The 23401-nt window shown below is 53.7% G+C and overlaps 1 protein-coding gene across 1 annotated transcript in view; it reads right to left on the bottom strand.

Annotated features, from left to right (window-relative positions):
• BCR (BCR activator of RhoGEF and GTPase) overlaps positions 1-23401 on the bottom strand; it is a 119611-nt gene that overhangs the window by 47630 nt on the left and 48580 nt on the right. Inside the window, exons 2-4 of the mRNA XM_045802470.2 lie at positions 12220-12401; positions 4420-4524; positions 3904-4089 (exon numbers count right to left, since the gene is read on the bottom strand). Coding sequence (XP_045658426.2) covers positions 3904-4089; positions 4420-4524; positions 12220-12401 — 473 coding nt within the window. The remainder of the gene's footprint in view (positions 1-3903; positions 4090-4419; positions 4525-12219; positions 12402-23401) is intronic.

Genomic DNA, 23401 nt, shown 5'->3' on the forward strand with positions numbered 1-23401 from the left:
GTCACCACAGCCGCAAGTCACTCAGACACAGTGGGGCCAGCAGCAGCAGAGTACACAATAAAGTCAACGAACACGTAATAGAGCAGATGTCTGAGAACAGAGCAGGGGCGAAAGCGGTGGTGCTGCTTCAGATAATGCGGCCAGGAGCCCTGAGGGGACATTACTGTTGACATGCGTCACCTCGAAATTCCTATGTTGAAACCCTAACTCCCAGCACCTTAGAATGCGACTCTATTTAGAGATAGGGCATAAGAGGTGATGAAGTTAAAATGAAGTTGTTAGGGCAGGTCCTAATCCAGTATGACTGGTGCTCTTGTAAGAGATAAGGGACACAGACCCACAGAGGGACCCACGTGAAGACACAGGGAGACTGCAGCCACCTGCGAGCCAAGGAGAGAGGCCTCAGGAGAGACCAACCCTGCTGGCACCTTGACCTTGGACTTGCAGCCGCCAGAACTGTCAGGAATTAGATTTCTGTTGTTCAAGCCGCCCAGACTAGCAGCCCTCGCAAACTGATATGAGGTCCAAGAGAGGAGAACCCCTTCCATTACTTCTTCTCCCTTTTCCCCAAGGAACTCGCATCTTCCACGTGGCTTCTGAGAAGTGCCAAGCAATCTAATCTCACATTTTTTGCTAATCCAAAACAGAGCCAGACCACTAATGGGATCGGTGATCACAAGCCTCCTGGTAAGAGGCACTGAGGACACAGCACCACTGTTATGGTTTATTTTGTTTCCGCCAGAAATGCAGAGCCTGAATCTATTGCCGAGGAAACATCAGACAAGCCCAAACTGGCCAGTACCCTCCAAAAAACTGTCAAGGCCGTGGAAGACAAGCGAAGGCCAAGGAACTGGTATAGACTGAAGAAAACTAAAGAGATGTGAAAACCGCGTCCATCTGGTGACCTCGGATTGGATCCGGAATCAGAGAATGAAGGCGGCTTACAAGGAACATGCTGGGGGCGCCTGGGTGGTGCAGTCTGTTAAGCGTCTGACTCTTGATTTTGGCTCAGGCCGCGATCTCAGGGTCGTGAGATCAAGGCCCGCATCGGGCTCTGAGCTCAGTGTGGAGTCTGCTTGAGATTCTCTCTCAGTTCTCTCTCTGCCCCTCCCACGTGTGCTCTCTCAAATAAATAAATCTAAAAAAAAAAAAAAAAAAGAACACGATGGCTAACGTGGGACAAGTTTGCATATGGACTGTGTATTCAGTAACAGTGCCTCACCACTGTGAAAGGCCCTAAATTTGATCATTGTACTATGCGGTTATGCAAGAGCTCGTCTTTGCTTTTTAGCAAATACACAATGAGGTATTTGGGGTAAAAGGGCAGATATATCTGCAAGCTATTTTTAAAATATTCAGCGTCTCTGTAGGTGCACACGTGTGCACACACGTATATATAAATGAGAGAGGAAAAGATAAAACAAATTTGGCAAAGTGTTACAACTGGTGGCTCTGGCACATGGGAGTTCTTGAACTATTGTTGCACCTCTCTGGAAGTCTGAAATGATTAGAAAAACCAAAGAGTAGCCTGACAAAATTAGAGCCAGGAACAGACCCCGAGCAGCGGCACTTAACCTGCACGTTCCCACAGGAAGGGGAGGCAAGGCTTCCCAAGCTACCAGATGCAGCTCACGAATCCTGGGGGAAGGGGAGGTGCCACGGCTGGGGCCAGGCATCATGGGCTCCTTTGGTCCTAAGACCTTCCCAGCTGGGGGGCCTGCTGGGGTGACACTGGGCTGACCTCGCTGTGCTGGTCAGAAAGGGACGGGGGAGCCCCAGCAGCCAGCTGGGCGGCACACATGAACACTCTCCACGTGGTCCCCGGGGCACGGCTTCCCACTATGGCCCCGCCTCCCTCACTAGTCCCCTGCGGCGTCTGACCCACAAAGGTAGCTCAAGGACACCGGGGAAACCAGAGGAAATTTCCCAAATTCTGGTGTTCATCAGACTATGGAAATTCGAAAGAGAAGTTTCTGAGAGATGTTGGCATGTTATTTGGGGAAAAGTGCTGGGTGCAGTATCTTCTCAACAACACAGCTCTCCAATTCTCCGGAGGGCTGCAGGCTGAGCCAAATCTATTAGGTTTAAACTTGCTGACACTTCACACAGGGAGAAATGGGGGACGGGCAGTTCAGAGATGGGGGGGCTGCACAAACACAGCCTCCTACTTTCTGGTCATAGAGGAAGGGTCTCACGCGGCAGGAATCTGAATTTAAAAAAGTGAAAAGTTCCACGTGTTTCTTGCATCTTCGCTCCGGCCTACAGTCCAAGGTGTCTGCAGCCCAGGGCAGTGGAGAGAGGGGACTGCCAACAGGAAGGCCACACCTTGGAGAGGAACGCTCAAGCCCAGGCACCAGCCAAGGCAAGGACTGGGTCTGGGCCAGCTGGGAGTCTGGGAAGCCCAGGGGGCCGTGCTCTGTGTACCTGGAAGGGGCCTGTGACCTTGGGCCACCTCTACCAGTGGAGGTCTAGTTTCCCTTGGGAAGGGGAAGACTCCAGGGCAAAAGCATGTGCCCAGGGGGCCTGGACCACCTGGACTCAGGACTCGGGTTAGGGATCCTCAGAGGTAAAACCTCCATCACAGCGGCCTGCCTGGCACTTGCCTTCAGTGACACTCCCAGGACAGCTGCCGGGCTCTCCCGCCCAGCCGCCCCCTCCCACAGTCTGCACCTGGAGAGACTGACTGGCTCCGCACTTCAGACCCGCAAAGGAGGCAGGGGCTCCTTTCCACACACGTTGGAACCTCACACGTTAGAAGACACACGTCGACCAGAAAACTCTCATCTGAGTTTTCTCCTTCCTCCTGCAGGTGCCTTAACTGTTTCCTCCTTTTGGACAAGTTTTACCTGATCCATGTCTCGGTTAAAGAGGCACTGTGAGCCAACCCCTGCCCCAGATGTCGCCTGGCCAGTGCCCAGGGGTCTACCAAACTCCTTCATCTGATTGCTTGGTTTTATTGGTCCCGCTGACTTTTTAAAAGCTGTTATCTTTGCCTCCTCTTGGGTCCTGTGGTCAGCAAAGGGCCACAGAGGCCCCTGACCTGCCTTCATGGTGGGCCCCTTCTGTCCTGAGAGGGTGCTTCCGCCTCTGGGACCTGAACCAGGACCCACAGCCACCTCTGCCGAAAAGATTCCTGGTCAGTATGGGCTCAACCAGCCCTTTCAGAAATTCTTACTCTGTCATCCAGTCAGCATCACCTGCGTCCTTCAGTTTTATGGCACCTGAAGGCAGCAGGAAAAGCACTCCTTTTGGAAATAAGCCAGTATTACAGTCCCAGCAAGTGACCCATAGTTCCTCAATCTTCTTACCCGCCCCCCCCCCCCCCAGTGGTGAGGACAGGACCTGCCCTATATGGCTGCCTCAGCTCAGGTGCGATGGGCCCCTGTACTTGGGAGCCAGACCACCTCTCATTGCGAGGCTGTGCCTGGGTCCACGCTCTGCAGTCATAAACCACCTGCCCACAAGAACCAGTCTTGATTCTTATCTATAAGGCATGAGGTGTCACTTGTCAAAGTCAGCATTAAATATGACTCCAGGTTCTGAAAATAGCTGCTGGCAGGAGCTAAAGGCCACATAATGGCTCGTCCCCTCTCCCCCGGACCCTCCTTCAGGCTCTAGGGGTACTTTTCCCACTACTCTGATTTTTACTATGTCTCTCCTCCTCACGCCACTTAAAAAAAAAATCACCAGGGGCGCCTGGCTGTCTCAGTCAGTACAGCATGTGACCCTTGATCTTGGGGTCATGAGTTCAAGCCCCACGCTGGGTGTGGAGCCTACTTAAAATAAGGGCTCTGTGTCCCAGAGCCCCTGGCAACACACACCAGCAGGTCAAGGGAGAAGCTTGACCCCTGCAGAGACGCAAAATCCTGGGAGGCTGCCAGGCACCTGTTCGGAGCCACTCACCAGCTTCTGGAAGAGATCACCCACTCGCTGCTGGTGGCTCCACTGCTGCACGCGGGGGAAGAGCCCGTCATAGAACTCCTTGTGGATCTCGTAGAGCTCAGGCACTTTGAAGAAGATGGTCTCGATCTGCTGGCTTGTCAGCACTGGCTGAGAGGTGGTGGCAGCAGCCTTCAAAGGCTTCATGGGCTGGAAGAGGGCACAGGTGAGGTAGCACAGGTGACGGGTGAGAGTGGCACAGATGAGAGGGCTCGCCATTTTTCAGGTGCATGGTACGACCACAGAAAATCACGGTTATGTGACATACATGCTTTTCTTTTTAAATTCCATTAAAAATAAAAATTTAAAGCCAGCTTGGTTTGGCACCTGTCTTACGCTAGTGTCCACCACCCCATGGGGAGGTCCAGCTTCTACAGAGGTAAAGTGACCCTCCAGGGAGGGTGGGCTGCCTTCTGACTGCTGCCCTGGGACCTGGGAGCAGAGTGCCCCTGCCCGGCTCAGCCCCTAGCCCCTCCTCACCAGCAGCAGTGCCTCCAGGTGGCTCAGGTAAGTCTCCTCGCTGGCCAGGATTCCAGACAGGACCCATTTCCTCATCTCCAAGCCCTTTTCCAAGTCCAGCTCACTCTGCAGGAGAAACAGACAAAGGTCAGACCCGGGGGATGACGCCTGAGGTGGGCCCTCTCAGAGAGGAAGGCCTGCTTATTATCAACCTGAGGCCAAGCCCCTGGGGAAGGCTCCATGTGGAAATCAAGGGAGGCACAGGAGCCTCGCCAAGTCAACCACTTGCTCATGGCCACTGTAAATTCTGGAGGGTCATCCACCAAAGTCGAGGGCCACCCTTGGTCTGACAATGGGAAATGGGCAGCGTGAAGCTGGGCAGTCAGGGCAAGCCCCCGCCCTCTGGTACTTTGTTACAGCTGCCCAGGAAACTAACACAAATGCTGATGCCAAAGGCGGTGAAATCTGCTGTGTGACTTGCTGGCCACTCCCCCCACCTGCCACCTGACCACCAGTGAGGGAATCGGTATCAGAGATTGGCCATGCCCACGGCCCGCCCATGTGCCAACGGGCCCCACTGTAGTCCATGGAAAGTGATGTAACACCCCTGCCCATTCTGCCACCTGGTTTCCCACCTGTGGGTGAACATGAGCAGCCACACTGTGACAGCCCTTGGGGGTAGAACCAGAGGGCTGTCCCTGCGGTCCACTTTCCCAAACCACTCAGGGGAGATCACTGACCTGGGGCAGGCTCCTGGCCCTCAGCACTGCTGACATCTAGGGCTAGAGGATTCTCGTTTGGATGCCTGGGGGGCCTTGTAGGGTGTTGAGCAGCATTTCTGGTCTCCACCCAACAGATGCCAGGAGCAACACCCCGTCCTACCCCTGGCTGGGACAGTCACATGTCTGAAGATGTTGCTACATGTCCTCTGGGGCCAAACTGCCCCTACGGGAGAACCACTGGGTTCCAGGAAGGACCTAAAGCCAGCTCAGGCCTCACGGTGTCTCCACAGAGCCTAGAATCAGGACACCCCAACATGGCCCCTCTATGTGCCCCCGACCCTGCTGCCCTTTCCACTTCCCTGGACTGGCAGAAGGGAGGTACTTTGTGGTAGAGATGGCTGGCTCAGCAGGAAGCAGCCATGGCCAGGAGTTGGGGGACAGGGCAACGGAGCCAGGCCTGCCCGGCGAGCACCACGGTCTTAGGCAACTGCCCTCCTGCCCTGAGCATCAGCTGCCTGGGTGTAAACTGGGGAAGGAAGGCCCGATCCTCGTGTCCCATCTGCTTCTGCTTTCTGGGTCCCTGGGGCTTGTACCACATCCTCACTGCCCACTGGGACCATCCAGAAAGTCTTCCCAAACCACCACTTCGCTCTGGAAATCTCTTAGTGAGCATGAGCTAGGTGCGTGCATATGCGTGTACACGTGTGCATGCCCACATGTGTATGTGTACTTGTGAACGTGCAGGGGAAAGCTACCATGATCATGGCTGAGCATCGCTCCAGGGAAAGAACACTCAGGTTCCACCCCACACGGAACACCCTCCCCCCAGAGCACACCATGCAATGGCTCCACAGGCAGAAAGCTCCAGGACATGCTGATCTTGAAACTCCCTGCGCTGGTACAGCGCCTGGAACACACAGGTGCTCCGTGAAGACAGAATGAACAAACCAGCCAATGAATGGATCTAGAACTCCTGGCCCTACTTTTGGCTGTATCTCTGCGAAGTTCTGAGTGCTCCTTCTGGAACCGCTGTCTGTTTGACAAGCCAGTGCCAGGATAAACACCTGTCAGCTTAGCCTGCTCCAGGGCCTGGAGTGCCACCATGGTCAGCAAGTCTGCGGCACACGGTGCACAGACATGCAGGGTATGAAACCCTGACACCTCCTCTCATCTCAGCCCACTGAGGTCATACCATGAGTGGTGGCAGTGTGTTGGAGAAGCAGCTCTCAGCTGCCCCTGAATGTGCTTCCCACCATGTCCAGGTGCCATTTGTGCCCCAAGCAAAGGAAGATGTAAAGGTGAAGGGCACAGCAGGCTCCTGGAGCAGCGGCCACCCACCCAGCCCTGCTGTGTCCTGAGGAACAATCCCGCCACTGTGAGCGCCAGGCGGGGGGGGGGGGGGGCGATGATGCGGTGGAGCCCCACCTAGCACGAGATGCCGGTGCTCATGTGGGAGGCAGTGCGTCTCATTCCCACCCACACAACCTGGAAAGCTGCGAGGAAAAAGAGCGCAGGCAGGATGGCGCCAACTCCAGCTCTCCCTGTTCTGAAGGGCGTGGCCAGCTCAGGGGACCATCTGGCCGGGGAATGTGCTGGGCTGGGGAGAAGACACGGGGGCGGACACCTCTCTGTGGACCAGGAATCGTCTCCTGAGCCCCAGAATGGGGCTGGGTGCTGGGGGCAGACATGGACGGCTCAGAAGCCAGCCAACTGCATCTTAAAGGAGAGGGCGGGAAAGAAACGCAGAAGATGAGGGAACAAAGGGCAGGGCCGGGGCCAGGGTTATTTATAACTCTGCTTTGCACACGTGCCAGTTCTGGAAAGGGCATGTGAATCCAGTCAGGACCATGATGGCAGGGAGATCTTGGTAAAGAGGAAGCCAGAGGAGAAGGGCAACTGGAAAAGGGAGGCAGCCAGCTGGAAGGCAGGCCTCCTGCTTCTGCTGGGGAGAGGGCGGGGGGCAGCGAAGGGAACAGACACAGACCTGAGGCCGAAAGAGCAGATAAAAACAAACTGGGCATGACAAGTGGGAAGAGGCTGACAGAGGGACCCAGGTGAACAGAACTGCCACCAGGCCCGCAAGGGCAGGAGCTAGAACGGAGCGGCAGGAATATGGATGGCAGGGCAGAAATTTGGGGAACACTCTTTACCCTCAGCCCCAACCAGGGGGAGCCAGGGTGATCAGGGTATAGAACCCCGACTGTGAAGGGGTGGGCTGCTCTCAGCTGGGAGCTGGCAGCCAGTCTGCTGGACAAAGGACGCTGTCTTCCTCTCTGGGCAGGGGCCATGCCTTCAATGGCAATAGGGCTGGCCATTGTCCTGGAGCCCAGCCAGCAGAGGGCCAGGGGCTGGCTTCTGCATAAGGACCCGAGCTTGGGGGCTCCTGGAGACCCAGAGTCCTCTGAAGAGAGAGTGCCAACATGCAGGGCAGGCAGTACGATTCTTAGTGCCTGCCCCATTGATAAACCACCCAGCGAGGGCTCTTAGGAGGAAGAGTACGGGTGGGGGTCGCACCAACCACCTGTTGTCCCCAACTCTGCAGGGAGGACAAGCACGAGCAAACATTATCCCTATATAAGTCATGCCCAAGCAAAGCTGGGCAATGTGGCCAAGATGAGCCATAGGGGTGCAGGTACCATTCATCCTGCTGCACCTGATACAGAGCCTCACCCGGACACCTACACAATCAAAGCGTCCCTAACCACTGAATCACACAGGTGAATGAATCTGTGGTTGCTCAGATGAAAGTTCAAGTCAGAGTTACAACTTCTGTTCCATGAGTGCAACTGCTGACCAGATATACTCCATGTGGTGATGGCCAATAGCAAAATTATAAAGCAGGTCTGTGTGTCTTCAAACACTTCTGAACTAGCATTTACTTCCCTTAAAAAAAAATGCAAAATTGACTTCTGAGTAGGAGTGACTGAACATGTGCATTTACTTTTGCTTCCTCCTAAAAAACAAACAAAAAAGGGTCCACGGGCACCCCTGCCAAGGCAGCATGTGGGCAAGGCCACTTCTGCAAAGCAACAGAACCCAAGTGTGCATCTGCTTTCTCGGCCCCTATACGCCCACGAGAGGCCCCTGGCTGGTGGGCCCGTCCAGCTCCACCACTCGCTGAAGGGCCCCTGAATATGAGAAGTGTGGGCTGAGGTCGTATCAACCTCTTCTTGCTGAGGTTCAGTGCTTCTGGGCCTACCCCTTGCTGGTACCCTGGGGACAGGGCTTGGCAGGTCACTGTGGGGAGCAAAGTTACACAGTGTTTTCCCGGAGCCCAGTGGGCAGGGGCTGCTCGACAATGTCAGCTCCCCTCTCTGTGCCTCAATGCTCCCCCTTATAAACAAATAGGAAGGATGATGTTGGGATTCTCGAGGACCCCAGGAAGGACTGACCGTGCTCACCTGGCAGATCACGGGCCCTGCCTCCCCTGGCCCCATGATCGCAGCTGGGGGTGATGACAGACCCTCACCCCTCTCCCTGACACTGCTGAAGGAAGGTTACTTGCTAGCCCACAGCTCTGCCCATAGCTTCCAGGAGTGTCCATGACACTGCCTTCCTTCCCTCAGGTCAGTAATGCCAGCTTTGCCCTCCCAGGTGAGAGAGGCACTGGTCATCAAAATGGTCTGCATAGAAACTGCTTTTCTTCCTAGCAACCCCAAGGGGCTTGCTAACACATATCCCCACCTGGCCATGAAGAGATAGAGGATGTGTGCCTGATGGCTCTTACATGGGGGGCAGCCTGCCCTCTCCTGCAACTTCTGTCCCCATCTGGGATCACACAGTCATCACTCAAGGGGGAAACGGCTTGGTCAAGACAGGCAGACACTTCAGAAAGTCCAGGGCTGGAGAATGTCATAGGTAACCCTGGTCGCCACGACCCACCCAGTATAGCCTGGGTCCTTTTCCACAGCACCCCAGGCAAGGGGGTTCCTGGCCTCTGCTGACTCCCTACCTTCCCTCGGGGGCAGGTGTTCATGCAGCATACCTGTAACCCAGGAGTTCACCAAAAACAGTCCCTAGAAGGGTCCTCCTGATTGCTCCACAGCCCTAAGAGCTCAAGCCCGGTAGAGGGACATGAGCATCCCCTGGGAGGGTAGAGAAAGATGGGCGCGGATTCCCTGAACCCAGCTGGTTGGGATCGGGCACCTCAGGCCTCCACCAGCATGCTGCCTGTGGGTGCTAGAAAGTGACAGCTATCTTCTTTGAACCAAAAATAAAAAATGAAAGAAGACAGTCTCACTGTCCGGGCACTGCACGGGCAGGGAAACCAGGAAGTCAAAGCTGTGTCCGTGTCCAGGGCAATGGAGGGCGCCCACCCCAGGGCTCCAAGTACCTAACCAGAGGGCTTCCAGAACGAGGCTACACAGCCCTTTCCCAATCAAATTCCCATCTTAACCACCTCACACCCTTTAGGATAACCACTACCAAAAAAACAGAAAGCAAGTTCTGGCAAGGACGTAGAGAAACCATGACTCTTGTGTGGTGTTGGTGGGACTATAAACCGGGGCAGCCATTGTGGAAAACAGTATGCAGGTTCCTCAAAAAATGAAAAACAGAGCTACCAGAGGATCCAGCAATCCCACTTCCGGGTATTCACACAAAAGAACTGAAAGCAGGGTCTCGAAGAGACACTTGTACACCTGTGTTCACAGCCATGTTATTCTTAACAGCCAGAATGTGGAGGCAATCCACGTATCTACCAACAGACGAATGGATTACCAAAACGTGGTCTGTATGTACAATGGAATATTATTCAGCCTTAAAAAGAGAATTGTTCTGTAATGGGTTACAATATGGATGACTCTTGAGCACATTACACTCGGTGAAATGAGCCTGTCGCAAAAAGACGCAGATTAATAGGGGCGCCTGGGTGGCACAGCGGTTAAGCGTCTGCCTTCGGCTCAGGGCGTGATCCCGGCGTTCTGGGATCGAGCCCCACATCAGGCTTCTCTGCTATGAGCCTGCTTCTTCCTCCCCCACTCCCCCTGCTTGTGTTCCCTCTCTCGCTGGCTGTCTCTATCTCTGTCGAATAAATAAATAAAATCTTAAAAAAAAAAAAAAAGACACAGATTAATAGAGACAGAAAGTAGAATGGTGGGGGGCGCCTGGGTGGCGCAGTCGTTAAGCGTCTGCCTTGGGCTCAGGGCGTGATCCCGGAGTTCTGGGATTGAGCCCCACATCAGGCTCCTCCTATGAGCCTGCTTCTTCCTTTCCCACTCCCCCTGCTTGTGTTCCCTCTCTCGCTGGCTGTCTCTCTCTGTCAAAATAAATAAATAAAATCTTAAAAAAAAAAAAGAAAAAAAGAAAGTAGAATGGTGGGTGCCAGGGACCGGGGGCGGGGGAGTGGGAGCTGTTAATAGGCGCAGACTTTCAGATTCACAAGATAAAGAGAGGGACGGACAGCGCTGATGGCCGCACAACAAGGATGAATGCCTTTCATACCACTGAACTGTACACTTCAAAATAGTTAAGATGGCAAATTTTACGTTATGAGTATTTGAGTGCCATAAAAAAGAAAAGAAAGGAAAAATTCCCATCTTATCCAGACACTCCCTGACACCTACTCTGGGCCAGGTGGCGTGCTTGGGACTGGAGACCCCATCTCTGGCAAGCAAGGATGTGTGAGACATGTCTATGGGCTCCCATGGGGGGCCCAAGAAGGGAGCAGGCCCTGGGATCTGCTCCACAGCAGATAAGCCCCTGAACTGTGGCTAAAAGGTGAGGGCAGAACTCCAAGTCAGTGTAGATGAGGTCTGAGAGCAGGAGCCTGGTGGGGGTGGGCAGCCAAGCTGCACGGGGTCTGGGGCACAGGGTGGGCGGATCAGCCTCCTGGAGCAGCCCTGTCCCAAGTTCAGGACTCAGCCTACTTATTCAGGACCGGAAAGATCCCCATGTGTACCATATCATGCTTGCGAAGCAGAAGCAAGGGAGTGCACCGAGAAAGGGTAGTTAAGAGTGTCATCTGAGGACTCAGGAAGGCTTCAAATCTGGTAGCTGTGTGGCTCTGAGCAAGCAACTTCACCTCTCTGAGCCTCAGTTTCCTCATCTGTAAAACAGCAAAACCAGATGTTGGATAAAAAGCAATACGAGGGGGGTGCCTGGGTGGCTCAGTCGGTTAAGCGTCTGCCTTGGGCTCAGGTCATGATCTCAGGGTCCCAGGACTGGGCTCCCTGCGCAGTGGGGAGTCCGCTTCTCTCTCTCCCTCTGCCCCTCCCACCATTTGTGCCCTTTGTCTCTCTCTAGCTGTCAAGTAAGTAAAATCTTAAAAAAAAAAAAAAAAAAGGCTGCACGAGTATGTGTGTATGTGTTACACACGGGCTTCCCCTCCCATCCTCACATTTCAGAATGAGAAGTCTGCCCAGTGCCAGGGTCTTTAGAAATCACAAAAGCATAAATAAGAAGCAGTCCCACAGCAAAGGCACCAGCCCAGCAGAGAAGCAACCGCAGCAAAAAGATACGCTTCTGACACTCCTACCAATGAATCGCTTCTGACACTCCTATCAACAAGGGAGAAAAGCAGATTTCTCTTGTTTTTAAACCTGGAGGGACCATCACCAGAAAAAAGCAAAAGAGGGAAGGTATTTGTCATGCTCCAAAGTGGAGGTGACAGCAGGATTGTTAATGACAATGAGACCTCAAGGGAAAGACCCTGGTCAAATGCATGGAGTCATCAGCAGCACCCCTTTCGGTAAAAAGGAGCAAGTGCATTGAGTGCAGTGCAGGGACAGAAGCCCAGACACTGCCCCCCTCCTCCGGCCCTCAGCACCACTGCTGGGACCACCACCATGTCATGCTGGTAGGACGGCGGGGGCATGCTCAGCCTCAGCACGTGCTGCCTGCCTCCTCCACGCTCAGCTGACAGTTCCATCAGCTCCCTGCCCAAAGCACCAAGGAGGCTGTCTCCAGACCAGCAGGTGTGCCAGATGGGTAATGAAGGTGTGTTTAGTGACTTCAACCATTGGTTGCTGCTGGTATCACCTACTTGCTACTTACCCCTCAGAGAGTGGATGTGCTTCAGGGCGCCTTCAGGAAGTGGACAGCAGGCCAGAGCCAAGCCCAAGCCCTATTTCACACCTGGCCCTACCACCCTGGGACTCACCGCTTTGGTGGAATCCAGGGCTCCCGAGGCCGGTGTGTCCCGGCTACCCCTGCCCTTGCTGCCAAGGTGGGGCGAGGAGGAGGGCGAGTCATCGATGTAGGGCAGCCCGTCCTGGTGCCGGCGCTGTTCTTCAGCCCGGTCTGCAGCACAGCCGTACCCAGGTGGTGTTCCAAACGACGCATCTGTGTGTGTAGAGAAGCAGCTGTGTTAGAGACAGGGAGAGAGGGATGCAGGGCCACCTGCCTGGGACAGTCCACACCCCTCCCGTCCCAGCAGGCACTTGGATGATGATGGCTGTCACCCAAAGGTGTTGAACAAGGACCTCAGGTAGGCTGACCTCACCTTTACAACCAGCTGAGCAAAGACCACAGGACGAGGTAGGGGCCAAAAGAGTGGCACACTCCCCTGACGGGATGAGACTGGGCTTTCAAGGACACTGGGGCACATCCTAGGAGTGGGCCTGAGCCACTACAGAAAGATGGACCCCAAATGCTAGCATCTTGCTATCAGGGATGGTCCTTGTGCACCTGCCCATGGGGATGATGCTGATCCAAGCGCAAGCCCAGGGCACCGTGAGCAGTGCCCCAGGCCTGCCAGACCCAATCCAGGGAAAGGGCACTGTAGTCCCTTCCCCTCACTCCACCCTGGTCCCTCGGCTGACTCTCAGCCCACTTCCCATCTGGTCTGGCAAAATCCCAGACCACCTTTATCCTAATCTGAGTATCCCTGTTAGGACAGAATGGCCTACCACAGCCGCTCCCTGCTGTTCAGGGCTATCTAGTTACAGAGAACACCTCCATCCTAAAGGCACCTGAAGACTGTTGCCCCTTCCTCCCCAACTAAATCACAAAGCCCATATCCCTTCGCCTGCCTTTCTTTTCCTTTTCTTTTCTCTTCTTTCATTCAGATTTTTATTTATGTATTTGAGACAGAGAGTGAGAGAGCATGAGCAGCAGAGGGAGAGGGAGAACAGACTCCCCACTGAGCAGGGAGCCCGACGCAGGGCTCGATCCCAGGACCCTGGGATCACGACCCGAGCCTAAGGCAGACGCTTAACCAACTGAGCCGTCCGGGCGTCCCTCACCTGCCTTTCTGTAGCTCTGTTTTCAGAACTGTTCTAATTCAGTGGATCCTCACAAGACATTAACCCACAAGGGCTCAGCCCTCTCCAAGCCTCGCGTGAGGGTCACTTCTTAACTCCTTCCAAAGGGCGCCTTCACAGCTCATGGGATTTCCGAGAGGTCATCTTGATTGGGTTACGTCACCTTCACCATGACTCACCAGCAACCAGCTCTGTCCAAACGTCACCACCACAAATGGCCTCTGCAGTGTTCATTTACGAGTTCCCAACAACTTCTGCCACCAAGCATACCCAGTCTAGGGCTCAAGCTCCAGGTATTGGTGGCACCCCTACCACCTAGGCCGGGCAGGCACAGTCTTCCAGAGTCGACCCAGCAATTCTAGAAGGGGACTGTTTCCAGTTCTTTCCATTCAGCAGCCAAGAGGTGCCGTGGCTGGAGTGACCAGGTGCTCACACACCTGGCTCTGAGGGCTGCCAGTGCCCGGTGCAACTCATCCCCCAAATCCCAGCTTCCTCACACCTCTACCTCTCCCACCTCCTCCACGTCTGGGGGCCTGCAGGTCACATGTCCTCTCACAGGTGTCCTTAGCCCTGGCAACATGTTAGTGCCACCTGGGGAGCTTCAAAAATAAGAGAGACCCACGCAATCAGACACTCAGGGAGGTCTGGGTCCTGGTGGCTGCAAAGGCTTCCTGGGGGTTCTAGCAGGAAGCAGGGCTGACACTACTGCACTAGGGGAGCTGGCATCCAGCAACGTGCTGTCCTGCTGACCCACACACTGTGTTCCTACTGTCTGCAGACAGGCGCGGACTGCAAAGGCCAGGCCGAGCTCTGTTGCTGTGTGTGTTCAGAGGAGGGCCCCAGTAGAGGTTAACATGTCTCCTAACAAGCTGTACTGCGGTCCCCTGGTCTCCCTAATCCATGGGCTACCTCGGGGGCTCCTGATACCATCACCATGCGGGTTATCAATGCTCAGCCCTGCTGGGGTTTGTACTGTCCAGAGGCCAAGGCCAAGTTCTGTTTCCTTCTCCTAAACATCTGCTCAGGCATTCAACTAGCTCTTGCCCAGCATCCCTAAGGACAGACAGGGAGGCTTTCAATGTATTAAAAAGAACAAACCCTGTTCATACAGAACCCTAGCCCCATCCCCCACCCCCAAAACAGGTCTGACCAGCTTCCACTTCCTTTTGGGGGAATCACAGTTGTTTTTTTTTTTTTTAACCAAAATGAACACAGAGGACTTCCTGTCCACTCAACATCCATGATATGAACCTTGTATCATAGCAGCCCCTACTGAAAACTTGCCCTTCATGGGAGCTGCTTCCAAAGGCAGTCCGGGCCCTGAACAGAAGACTGGCTGCCAGACCACTTCTTCACAGGGAGCCTGAACGATCCCCCTGGGCCACGGGGGTCTTTACTCTTATTTCTACAACCCAGGGCCTGTCTTCCGAGGGGGCAGGTGTCAATTTCCACGGGCTGTGGTCTCAGTTTCCCAGAAGTGAGGCTCTGGTCCTGTCCAGGTTGCTCCCAACCTGTCGGAATTAGTGCAGGTCACTTACGCTGTCGTGTCTCCATTCTCCTGACTTTATAATCAGGCATGTGCACTAGACTAAGTGGATGGAGGCCGGCTCTGTTCCAAAGCATTATATCGCTGTGCAGGTCAGCCAGCCATGCCCTGCCTACCGCCTGACCTCACCTCCTTCAACAGCTTCCTTCCTCTGCTCCCCACTCCTCCTCTGCACCCAGCTTTTACATTAGCTCAGAATTTTCACTGTCCACACAGCTTCTCTACGAAACTTTGAACTATTCTTTTTTTTTTTTTTAAATAACAATGTTTTAAGAAGCCAACATATTCATCACCTGGAAGAGCACCTTAATCTGAGCTCCACCACCTGACGTCCTGGCCTGTGACTACACTGAGCTCACGTCCCAGGGCAAATTAATACCAAGTGATGCCCCAAGTAAGAACTTTAGGGTCAGACTCGGGGGCCCAGGGCTCACTCCAAATACTTCAAGAGTTCACATTCGCGAAACAAAGTGCTAGCTTAGCAACATCCCTATTAAAACTCCATGCAAAACCAAGTGCCTGGCAAAGGTTTGCCGGCCACGGTTGTGTGAGACCATTGTCTCTGATGTGGACACCTCACCTCCACCAGGTGAGACTGAGGAACCAGGTTCCACAGACTCAACAGGGTAATTATGAGGATCAGAGCAACTCAAAACCCAGCTGCTTCCCACTCGGACACATCTCCCCAAACTGTTGTCCAAGGAATAACGCTTTTAAGTCTGGGTTCTGGATGGCTGGTCACTGCTGGGCTACATTCCACCAGAGGCTTCAGCCCATTGTCCCAGCTAATCCAGAACCCCCAGCCTACTCCAATGCAAATGTGACAGGGTGAGGAGGAAAGCCCTCCTTTCCTCGTCCCCCATCCAAGCGGCACACAGGCACCCGTCTTCCTCTCACATGGCAGTCTTTCACTCCTAGGGTCCCCACACCTCCTGGAGCATAAAGTATATTCCTGGGGGGTTTTGGGAGCTGCCATTTCCCAAGAACCAGAGCAAAGTGGGAGAGGGGCCTTGCTCTCCCCTCTTCTACCAGGACTACCCAGTGGAAAAACCTCTCTGGGTCTCATTACCTCGAAGAACTGGGCACTTGGTGGCCAAGTTAAGCCTGGTGCTTCCTGCAAAGTTCTACCCAAAGCTGAAACCAAATAGTTTTCGGAGGGGGTGGGCCTGCGATCCCACAGCTACAAGAGGCTCAGGGAAATGAGGGCTGATCTACGGAGCAGCTAATCTGCTGGGGTGTGGGGGGGGGAGCGAGGCCCATTCAGAGCTGGCAGACAGCGGCTGGCTTAGCGTGGAAAAGGGACGTGCACAGTGAAATCGAAAACCTCCTCCTCCCCAGGCAAGGCGGTTTAGCAGCCACAATCCCAGCACTCTGCAAATCTAAAATCAAGTCTCTGATGCAAGGAAAAAAGGCAGCCACACCCACCCCTGCCAAGTGGGAGGAGCCCCAGGCAGCCCAGATACATCTCCTTCTCACACCTCAAGGACAACATCGGTTTAAAAAAAAAAAAAAATTCCTCGGGTGCCTGGGTGGCTCAGTTGGTTGGGCATCTGCCTTCAGATCGGGTCATGGTCCCAGGGTCCTGGGATCGAGTCCCGCATCGGGCTCCCAGCTCGGTGGGGAGCCTGCTTCTCCCTCTCTCTCTCTCTGCCTCTCCCGCAGCTCATGCTCACTCACTTGCACTCTCTCTCTCCCTTTCTCAATAAATAAAATCTTAAAAAAAAAATCCCTTAAAAAATTCAATGTAGAATTACTGTATGATCAAGTAATTCCATGTCTGAGTACACACTTAAAAGAACTGAAAGCGGGGACTCAAACAGATATTTGCAAACGCACGTTCCCAGCAACATCATTCACAATAGCCAAACTGTGGAAGCAACTCAAGTATCCATTGACAGATGAACGGATAAGCAAAATGTGGTATGGATATGCAATGGAATATTAGTTATCCTTAAAAAGCAAGGCAGTTCTGACACATGCCACGACACAGATGAGCCTTGAGGACATTATGCTAAGGGAAATAAGCCCGTCACAAAATGACAAATTTACTGTGAGTCCACTTACAGGAGGGACCTGGAATAGTCGACTCATGGAGACAGTAGAATGGTGGCTGCCAGGGGCTGGGGGGGGAGGGAATGGAGAGCTGTTGTTTTGTGGGTACAGAGTCTCAGTCTGGGAAAGTGAAAAAGTTCTGGAGAGGGACAGCGCTAACAGCTGCACAACAGTGTGAATGTGCTTAAAGCCACTGAACAGGATGCTTACGAGTGATTAAAATGTTCCATTTTATGTTATGTACTAAGTACAAACCACACGCACACATCCCTAAGGTCCCTCCCAGACGGGGGCAATGCTTAGGTAGCTGAGCTGCGAGGGCCCGGGGGAGCTTCCCTTCATCCCCTTCGTCGCCAACAGCACCCTGCCGCCCCAACGAAAATATGCATAGAATCAAAACTTCCAAGCAGTGTGCCCCCCCGAGCCGATAACAGCGGGCTGGGTGGTGGGTACCCAGGCTTCATTATATTCTCCGTGTGTGTGTTTAATAACCAAGGATAAGAAAGGAAGGCCCTACTCATCCTCTCTAAGTGCAGCCTTCAGAGGAGCCCGGCTGTCTGTCACACTGCCAGACCAGTCGAACTGGCACAGCCACTGCTCCCAGCAGCTATCCCTCTACTCTCAGAGTTTACACATCACCGTTTCCAGGCCACTTCCCTGTCCACCCACATCTTCCTGACCCAGACTGGGTGAGATTCCTGCCAGCCCAGAAGAATTTGGTAATCACAGGTTACACCCAGGGCTGGCAGGACCCCTCAGGAGAACAGCACCACACGTGCCCACAGCCCTGCAGTGGCGGTCCTCCCTGCCCTCACAGGGCCACAGCGTATCTGCCTTCAAAGTACCAAATGCCTTTAGCCCAGCCTCAGTCCTATCAGCCACTCACGGGCCTCTAGCCGCTCCCCACAGCCTGTCTCTCCCTAAGCCCAGCCTTGGTTCAGACAGCTCCAGTAACTTCGACACTCCTTCCCCATCTTTGTGTCTGTGAGCCAAGAAGCACGCATCCCATGACAAGGCCTCTGCAAGGCCCTGCTGGGGTCTCTGCTGCAAGAGCTCCCAGGAAATGGGTGTAGAACCAAGCTCAGACCGCCAGCCGCAGGTCTCCTGGCTGCAGCCAAGCAGAGGAGGCCCTGCTGGACCCAATGTACCTGGATGGTCCTCCGATCTTGCTTCTGTGGTCTTGCTGCTGCCAGAGGTGCGGGGCTCAGAACCCAGCTCCTGTCCCACCCTCTGACCAATGCACCCCAAGATGAGCGCCTGGAGCAAATCCTCAGGAGGAACAAAGGTTATGTTCCCAGCTCCCCCCTCCCAGAATAGACACAGAAACAGCTGGAAAGGGCCAGGGGAGGGATTCTGATAAACACATACAAAGGACCAGGGTTGAGAGAAAAGAAGAAGGGACCCCGGGAACTTGGGTGGGGGTGGGAGGAACTCAATCACATATTAAGACCGAGGCAGGGTGGTCTCCTATCCCTGTCTACACTGTCAGCAAAGGGCTGGGTCGTATTTATTTACCGGGTTAAAAGAGGCTCAAACACCATCTTCTTTCCGGTGGCTCGCCAGCTGCAGTGGGCAGGTTTCTGCAAAAGCAGGCACTGAGCCCCTCACCTCATCCTATCTGCAGAAGTCCTGCTTTCCCTGCTCCCGCCCCCCCTCTCTGGGCCCTGCACCTCTCCTGGGTCAGCACAGTGCTAATGGTGCCACAGGGCTGGTGACTTCCAGATGGCAGCTCACGTCCTTAGGGGTGTCCGGCCAGCTAGGCATCGTGCCACCGGGAGAGGCTCAGAAAACCCTGGCTGGGACAGAAAGAGCCAGGTCTCCCTGCAGGGCACACAGGTTCCACAGGTCCAGGCTGGCTCTGGACGCCACGCTCATGCTGGGCCTCGAGCTCTCCTCCCACCACCCTGGGCACTGGGAGCAGATTCTATCTGCAGGATTAGCTGCAGGTCCTGGGTTCCGCTGGCTTCTTATGTGGTAGAACCCCGGGCGCAGTCAGAGAATATCTGTAGTACTTCAGGGAAGTGAGTTTCCCGAACAGTAGAAAAGTCTCAAATGTGCCAGAGCAAGCCGGTATTTTTGCAAAATACCTGCTACCCTTTTGCTGGGCACTTCCTCCGGGCAAGGCACAGCGCTGATCTCCTTGAATTCACCTTGACCCCTTAATGGACAGGAACTTCCAGATGCTCATTTTTCAGACAAGAAAAGGAGTCTCCAAGAGAGGAACGGGTGGAGCCTGACTAGTACGCCTGGGTCCAGCTGTGTGACCTGCCTAGCTGGTCACTTTCTGAGGACATTTCTAAAAGGCCAAGCCTGATGACCATATGATGTAGTGATTCCTCTCCGAGACATATAACCCAGAGGAGTGAGAACAGATGTTCAACGCAAAACTGGAACCGGGAAAATTCAAGCTATGTTCAAGCAGCATTATTCACAATAGCCAAAAGGTAAAACAACCCAAATGTCCATCAGCTGATGAATGGATAAATAAATTGTGGCTTTTCTATACAGTGGGATATCATTGAGTCTCCAAAAGGAATGAAGTACTGATACAGGCTATCACGTGCACAAACCTCGAAGCCACGCTGCTGAGTGAAGAAGGCAATCATAACGACCACAGATGGTCGATTCCATTCATAGGAACTGTCCAGAACAGACAACTCCATAGAGACAGAAAGTAGACACTTCATGAGGATGGGGTTTCCTTCTGGGGTGATGAAGGTGTTTAGGAACTAAACAGAGGTTGCACAACACTGAATACACTAAATGAGGAGCTGTTCACTTTGAAATGTTTTATGTTATGTCACTTCACCTCAAAAAAAAAAGATCTGTTTTCCTCTGTTAAAACAGGGGACCCAGACCATTATCCAGCTGTTTCCTGAAGACCAAGAACATCATTCTGGAAAGACGTCAGTACTGCCTGGCACCATAACCCCGGGCCACCCGCAGGCAGAGAGAGGCTGCTCTACTTTCTAAGATATCTGGTTAGTTTGGGTGGTTTTTCTGCTTTCTCCTGTACCCTCAGCTGGCAGCTATCCCTTCTTGCATGTACACCAAGGGGGGTCGAAATTCTTTACAAACAAGATGTCCCCCATCTAGCTGGCCACTGCACCCTGGCAAGAGGCCTGCTGTCAGAGCCTCTGGGTTCTGTGGGAGAAGGAGGGGCACAGAGAGCACCCTAGGGTCCTGCCACCCCAACAATGACATCACCAGGCTGGCGTGGAAGTGGGAGGTCATGGTCCAGTCCAGCTTGTGGCACAAAGAAGGGCCCGGGGCTAATCAAGTCTCCCCGACAGGCCACAAAATGCTAGTTGGGAAGGGCCAACCAAACCCCGGGTGGAAGAGTCATAAGAGCTATTGTATTAGTTGGCCCGTCTCCTCCAAGAGAGCTCAGCCTTGTTCAGAGCTCTAGAGCTGCCTGGAGCTGAGGCTCAGGCCATGAGCTGAGCAGGCTCAGGCCCTTCCCAATGAGCATTCTCTCCAACTGGCTGGAGACTGAATCACCACAAGGTCAACGCTGCGGGTGACTTTCAGCAATAGACTGAATACCCCCAGTGTGCACGGACAAGGACTCCCCAGTCAGCATGAGAGGGCTGTTAAAAAGATTTTCTTCTGTCTTCAAGGACCCACCTGTGCCTAAAGCTCCTCGATCCTCAGGATGGAAAGATCACTTCTGTTCTGGGGCTGGGGCTGGAACCAGATGGCGCCAGGGCGGGGCAGGCAGAGGCTGCAACACCAGCCGCGAAGCTGCGGCCCTCAGCCACTGATGATGGGATTATTACTCCTTAGCACCACCTTGTTTCTCCAACAAGGTTCAAAAAGATTTCTCGGAGGCGGTTTGGTCTCAGACAATCAAGCTCATGTATTCAGTGAGTACTCAACATTCAGCCAAGACGTATGACACTAATATTTCATGCTGGGCCCTGTGCTGGGTATAGGACGGCAGGCACCACAGACCCAATCCCGCCCCCGCGAGCCAGCAGAATCCCTGGAGTCACATGACATGTGCACCATGGCAAAGCCACCCACGGGGGGCAGTCAGACCCTCAGGCAGGGCAGCAGAGACCATCTCCCCAAGGAAGTGACCTCTCCAAGACCTTATGAGGTAAGAGAGGCAGACACTGGCTCTCCCCTCCCCCAGAACATGACGGCGGGAAGGACACTACAGTGGGTTGAATGGTGGCCCCCAAAAGATACGTCCACATCCTAATACCTGGAATGCACGAAAGCAGCTTATTTTGGTAAAAGAGTCCTTACAGATGTAATTAAGTTCAGGACTCTGAGATAAGATCACCCAGGATTATCCAAGGGACCCTAAATCTAAGAACCCTTATGAGAGATAGAAGAGGAGAAGGCTGTGTGAAGCTGGAGGCAGAGATTAAAATGACAGGGTCACAAGCCAAGGAATGCACGGGGCCACCAGGAACTGGAAATGGAAATGGCAATGAAGGATTCTCCCCTAGAGCCTCCAGAGAGTATAGCCCTGCTATACACCTTGATTTAGACTTCTGCCTCCAGAACTGTGGAAGAACACGTATTTGTTGCTTTAAGCCGCTGAGTCTATGGCCATTTGTTACGCAGCCCCAGGAGACTAATACAGGTGCAGCCCGTGGCCGGAAAGTGATGCCATGGGGTCAGAGAAGAGGTGGCCAGCTACGGGAGAGAGCCTGAAGGGCTTCACAGAGGTAAGGTCTGTGTGGGATGGAAGAAACCACTCGGCCTTCAGCCAGCAGAGGGGCTGCAGAGGTGCCCCACGCAGGGGGCTGGGTCAACCCAGCTGTGGGGCTTCTGGGAGCTCATGAACAAGGAAAGGCTGGGAAAGGTGTTAAGCTGGGAATGAGGCGAGAAGTGGCAGGAAGGCGTAATTCTGGGAAGAGCCTTGGGCTTTGGGCCAAGGACCCAAGGCATGATTTAGGAGGTATCAAGGGTCACAGAGGCCTGGACCAAGAGGGGGCCCCTGGGAACATGGGCAGGTGATAGTCTGGCAGTACATCTGGGTGTGGCACTGTAGGTGGGACGCGGCTGGAGGGACCCAGCTGGAGGCTTCTGTGATGGTTCCTCCAGGTGAATGGGTTGAGGGCCTGGTTTCAGTGGGAATGGTCACCACGACATCAAATGCCACGAACAGGCCCAGACTGAGCTGATTCACATGGAGAGAGCAAAGGGGACTGAGTTTCTAGCACCCAAGGCCAAGACTTGGCTGTAGGCAACTGGCCAGAGGAGTCATGGAGGGTGGGAGGGGACAAGGCAGGAGAGGTGAGCAGAGCTCTTCAAGAGCTCATGGCACCAAGGCAGAATCGTGGTCTGGGAGCAATGTGGGAAGTGAGGCATGTGGTCACTGCATGACTGTGAGCACACCACCCCCCCCCCATTCTATTCCCACTTCGAGGAGGAAACGTGGAGAGCAAGAGAGAAAAGACGGTGAGAAAAAAGGGCTTCCCCGCTCCAGTGGTCAGCATATGGAGCCCAGACCAGGGCTGGGCCACAGGCAGGCGCCCACCAGAGGTGAGCTTAGGAGGGCAGGAGGAACACCCACTTTCCCCACCTCCACCTCAGCACTGCCCCTTCTGAAGGAAGCCTGGGGGGACTTAGGAAAGGAGGTACACGTACACCCACGTTCATAGCAGCATCATTCCCAATGGTGGAGAGGCAGAAGCAACCCAAGTGTCCGCTGGCAGACGGCTGGATAACAAACAGCGGCGTACGTGGACAACGGCGTATTACTCAGCCTTGAAAAAAGGAAGTCCTGCAACATGCTACCACACCGGTGAACCCTGAAGAGATTATGCCAAGTGAAGTAAGACAGTCACGAAAAGACAAACACCTCATGATTCCACCGATACGAATGTATCAGTTGGCTAGGGCTGCCTCAACGAAACACCATAGACTGAGTCTATGAAAACAACAGAAATTTATTTTCTCACAGTTCTGGAAGCTGGAAGTCAACAACCAAGGTGCCAGCATGGCTGGGTTCTGGTAAAAGTTCTCTTCCTGGCTTGCAGACAGATGCATTCTTGCTGTCTGCTCATACGGCCTTGTCTTGGTGGGTGCAAAGAAAGAGGGTGCTGCCTCTCTCTCGGTCTCTTCTTACAAGGGCACTAATCCCATCAGGAGGGCTGCCCTCACGATCTGTCTCCCAAAGGCCCCACCTACAAATATCATGCTGCAAGTTAGGGAATCAACATATGAATTTGGGGGGGAACACAAATATTCAGTCCATGACATAGGTGGTACCTAGAATAGGCACATTCATAGAGACAGAAAATAGATTGAGAGCTGTCAGCAGATGGGAGGGAAGGGCAGGGGGTACTCACTGCTTAGGGTGTAGAGTTTCTGTTTGGGATGAAGAAAAAGTTCTGGAGATAAGTGGTAGTGATGGCTGCACGACAATGTGAACATAGCTAAGAGTACTGAATTATACTCTTAAAAATAGTTAAAATGGTAAATTTTATGTTAATCCCCCCCCAAAACAAACCCTAAAAACT

This window comes from Ursus americanus, chromosome 30, assembly GCF_024610735.1.
Source record: "Ursus americanus isolate L20-20 chromosome 30, mUrsAme1.1.p, whole genome shotgun sequence".
In the NCBI taxonomy this organism is placed as follows: Eukaryota; Metazoa; Chordata; class Mammalia; order Carnivora; family Ursidae; genus Ursus; species Ursus americanus.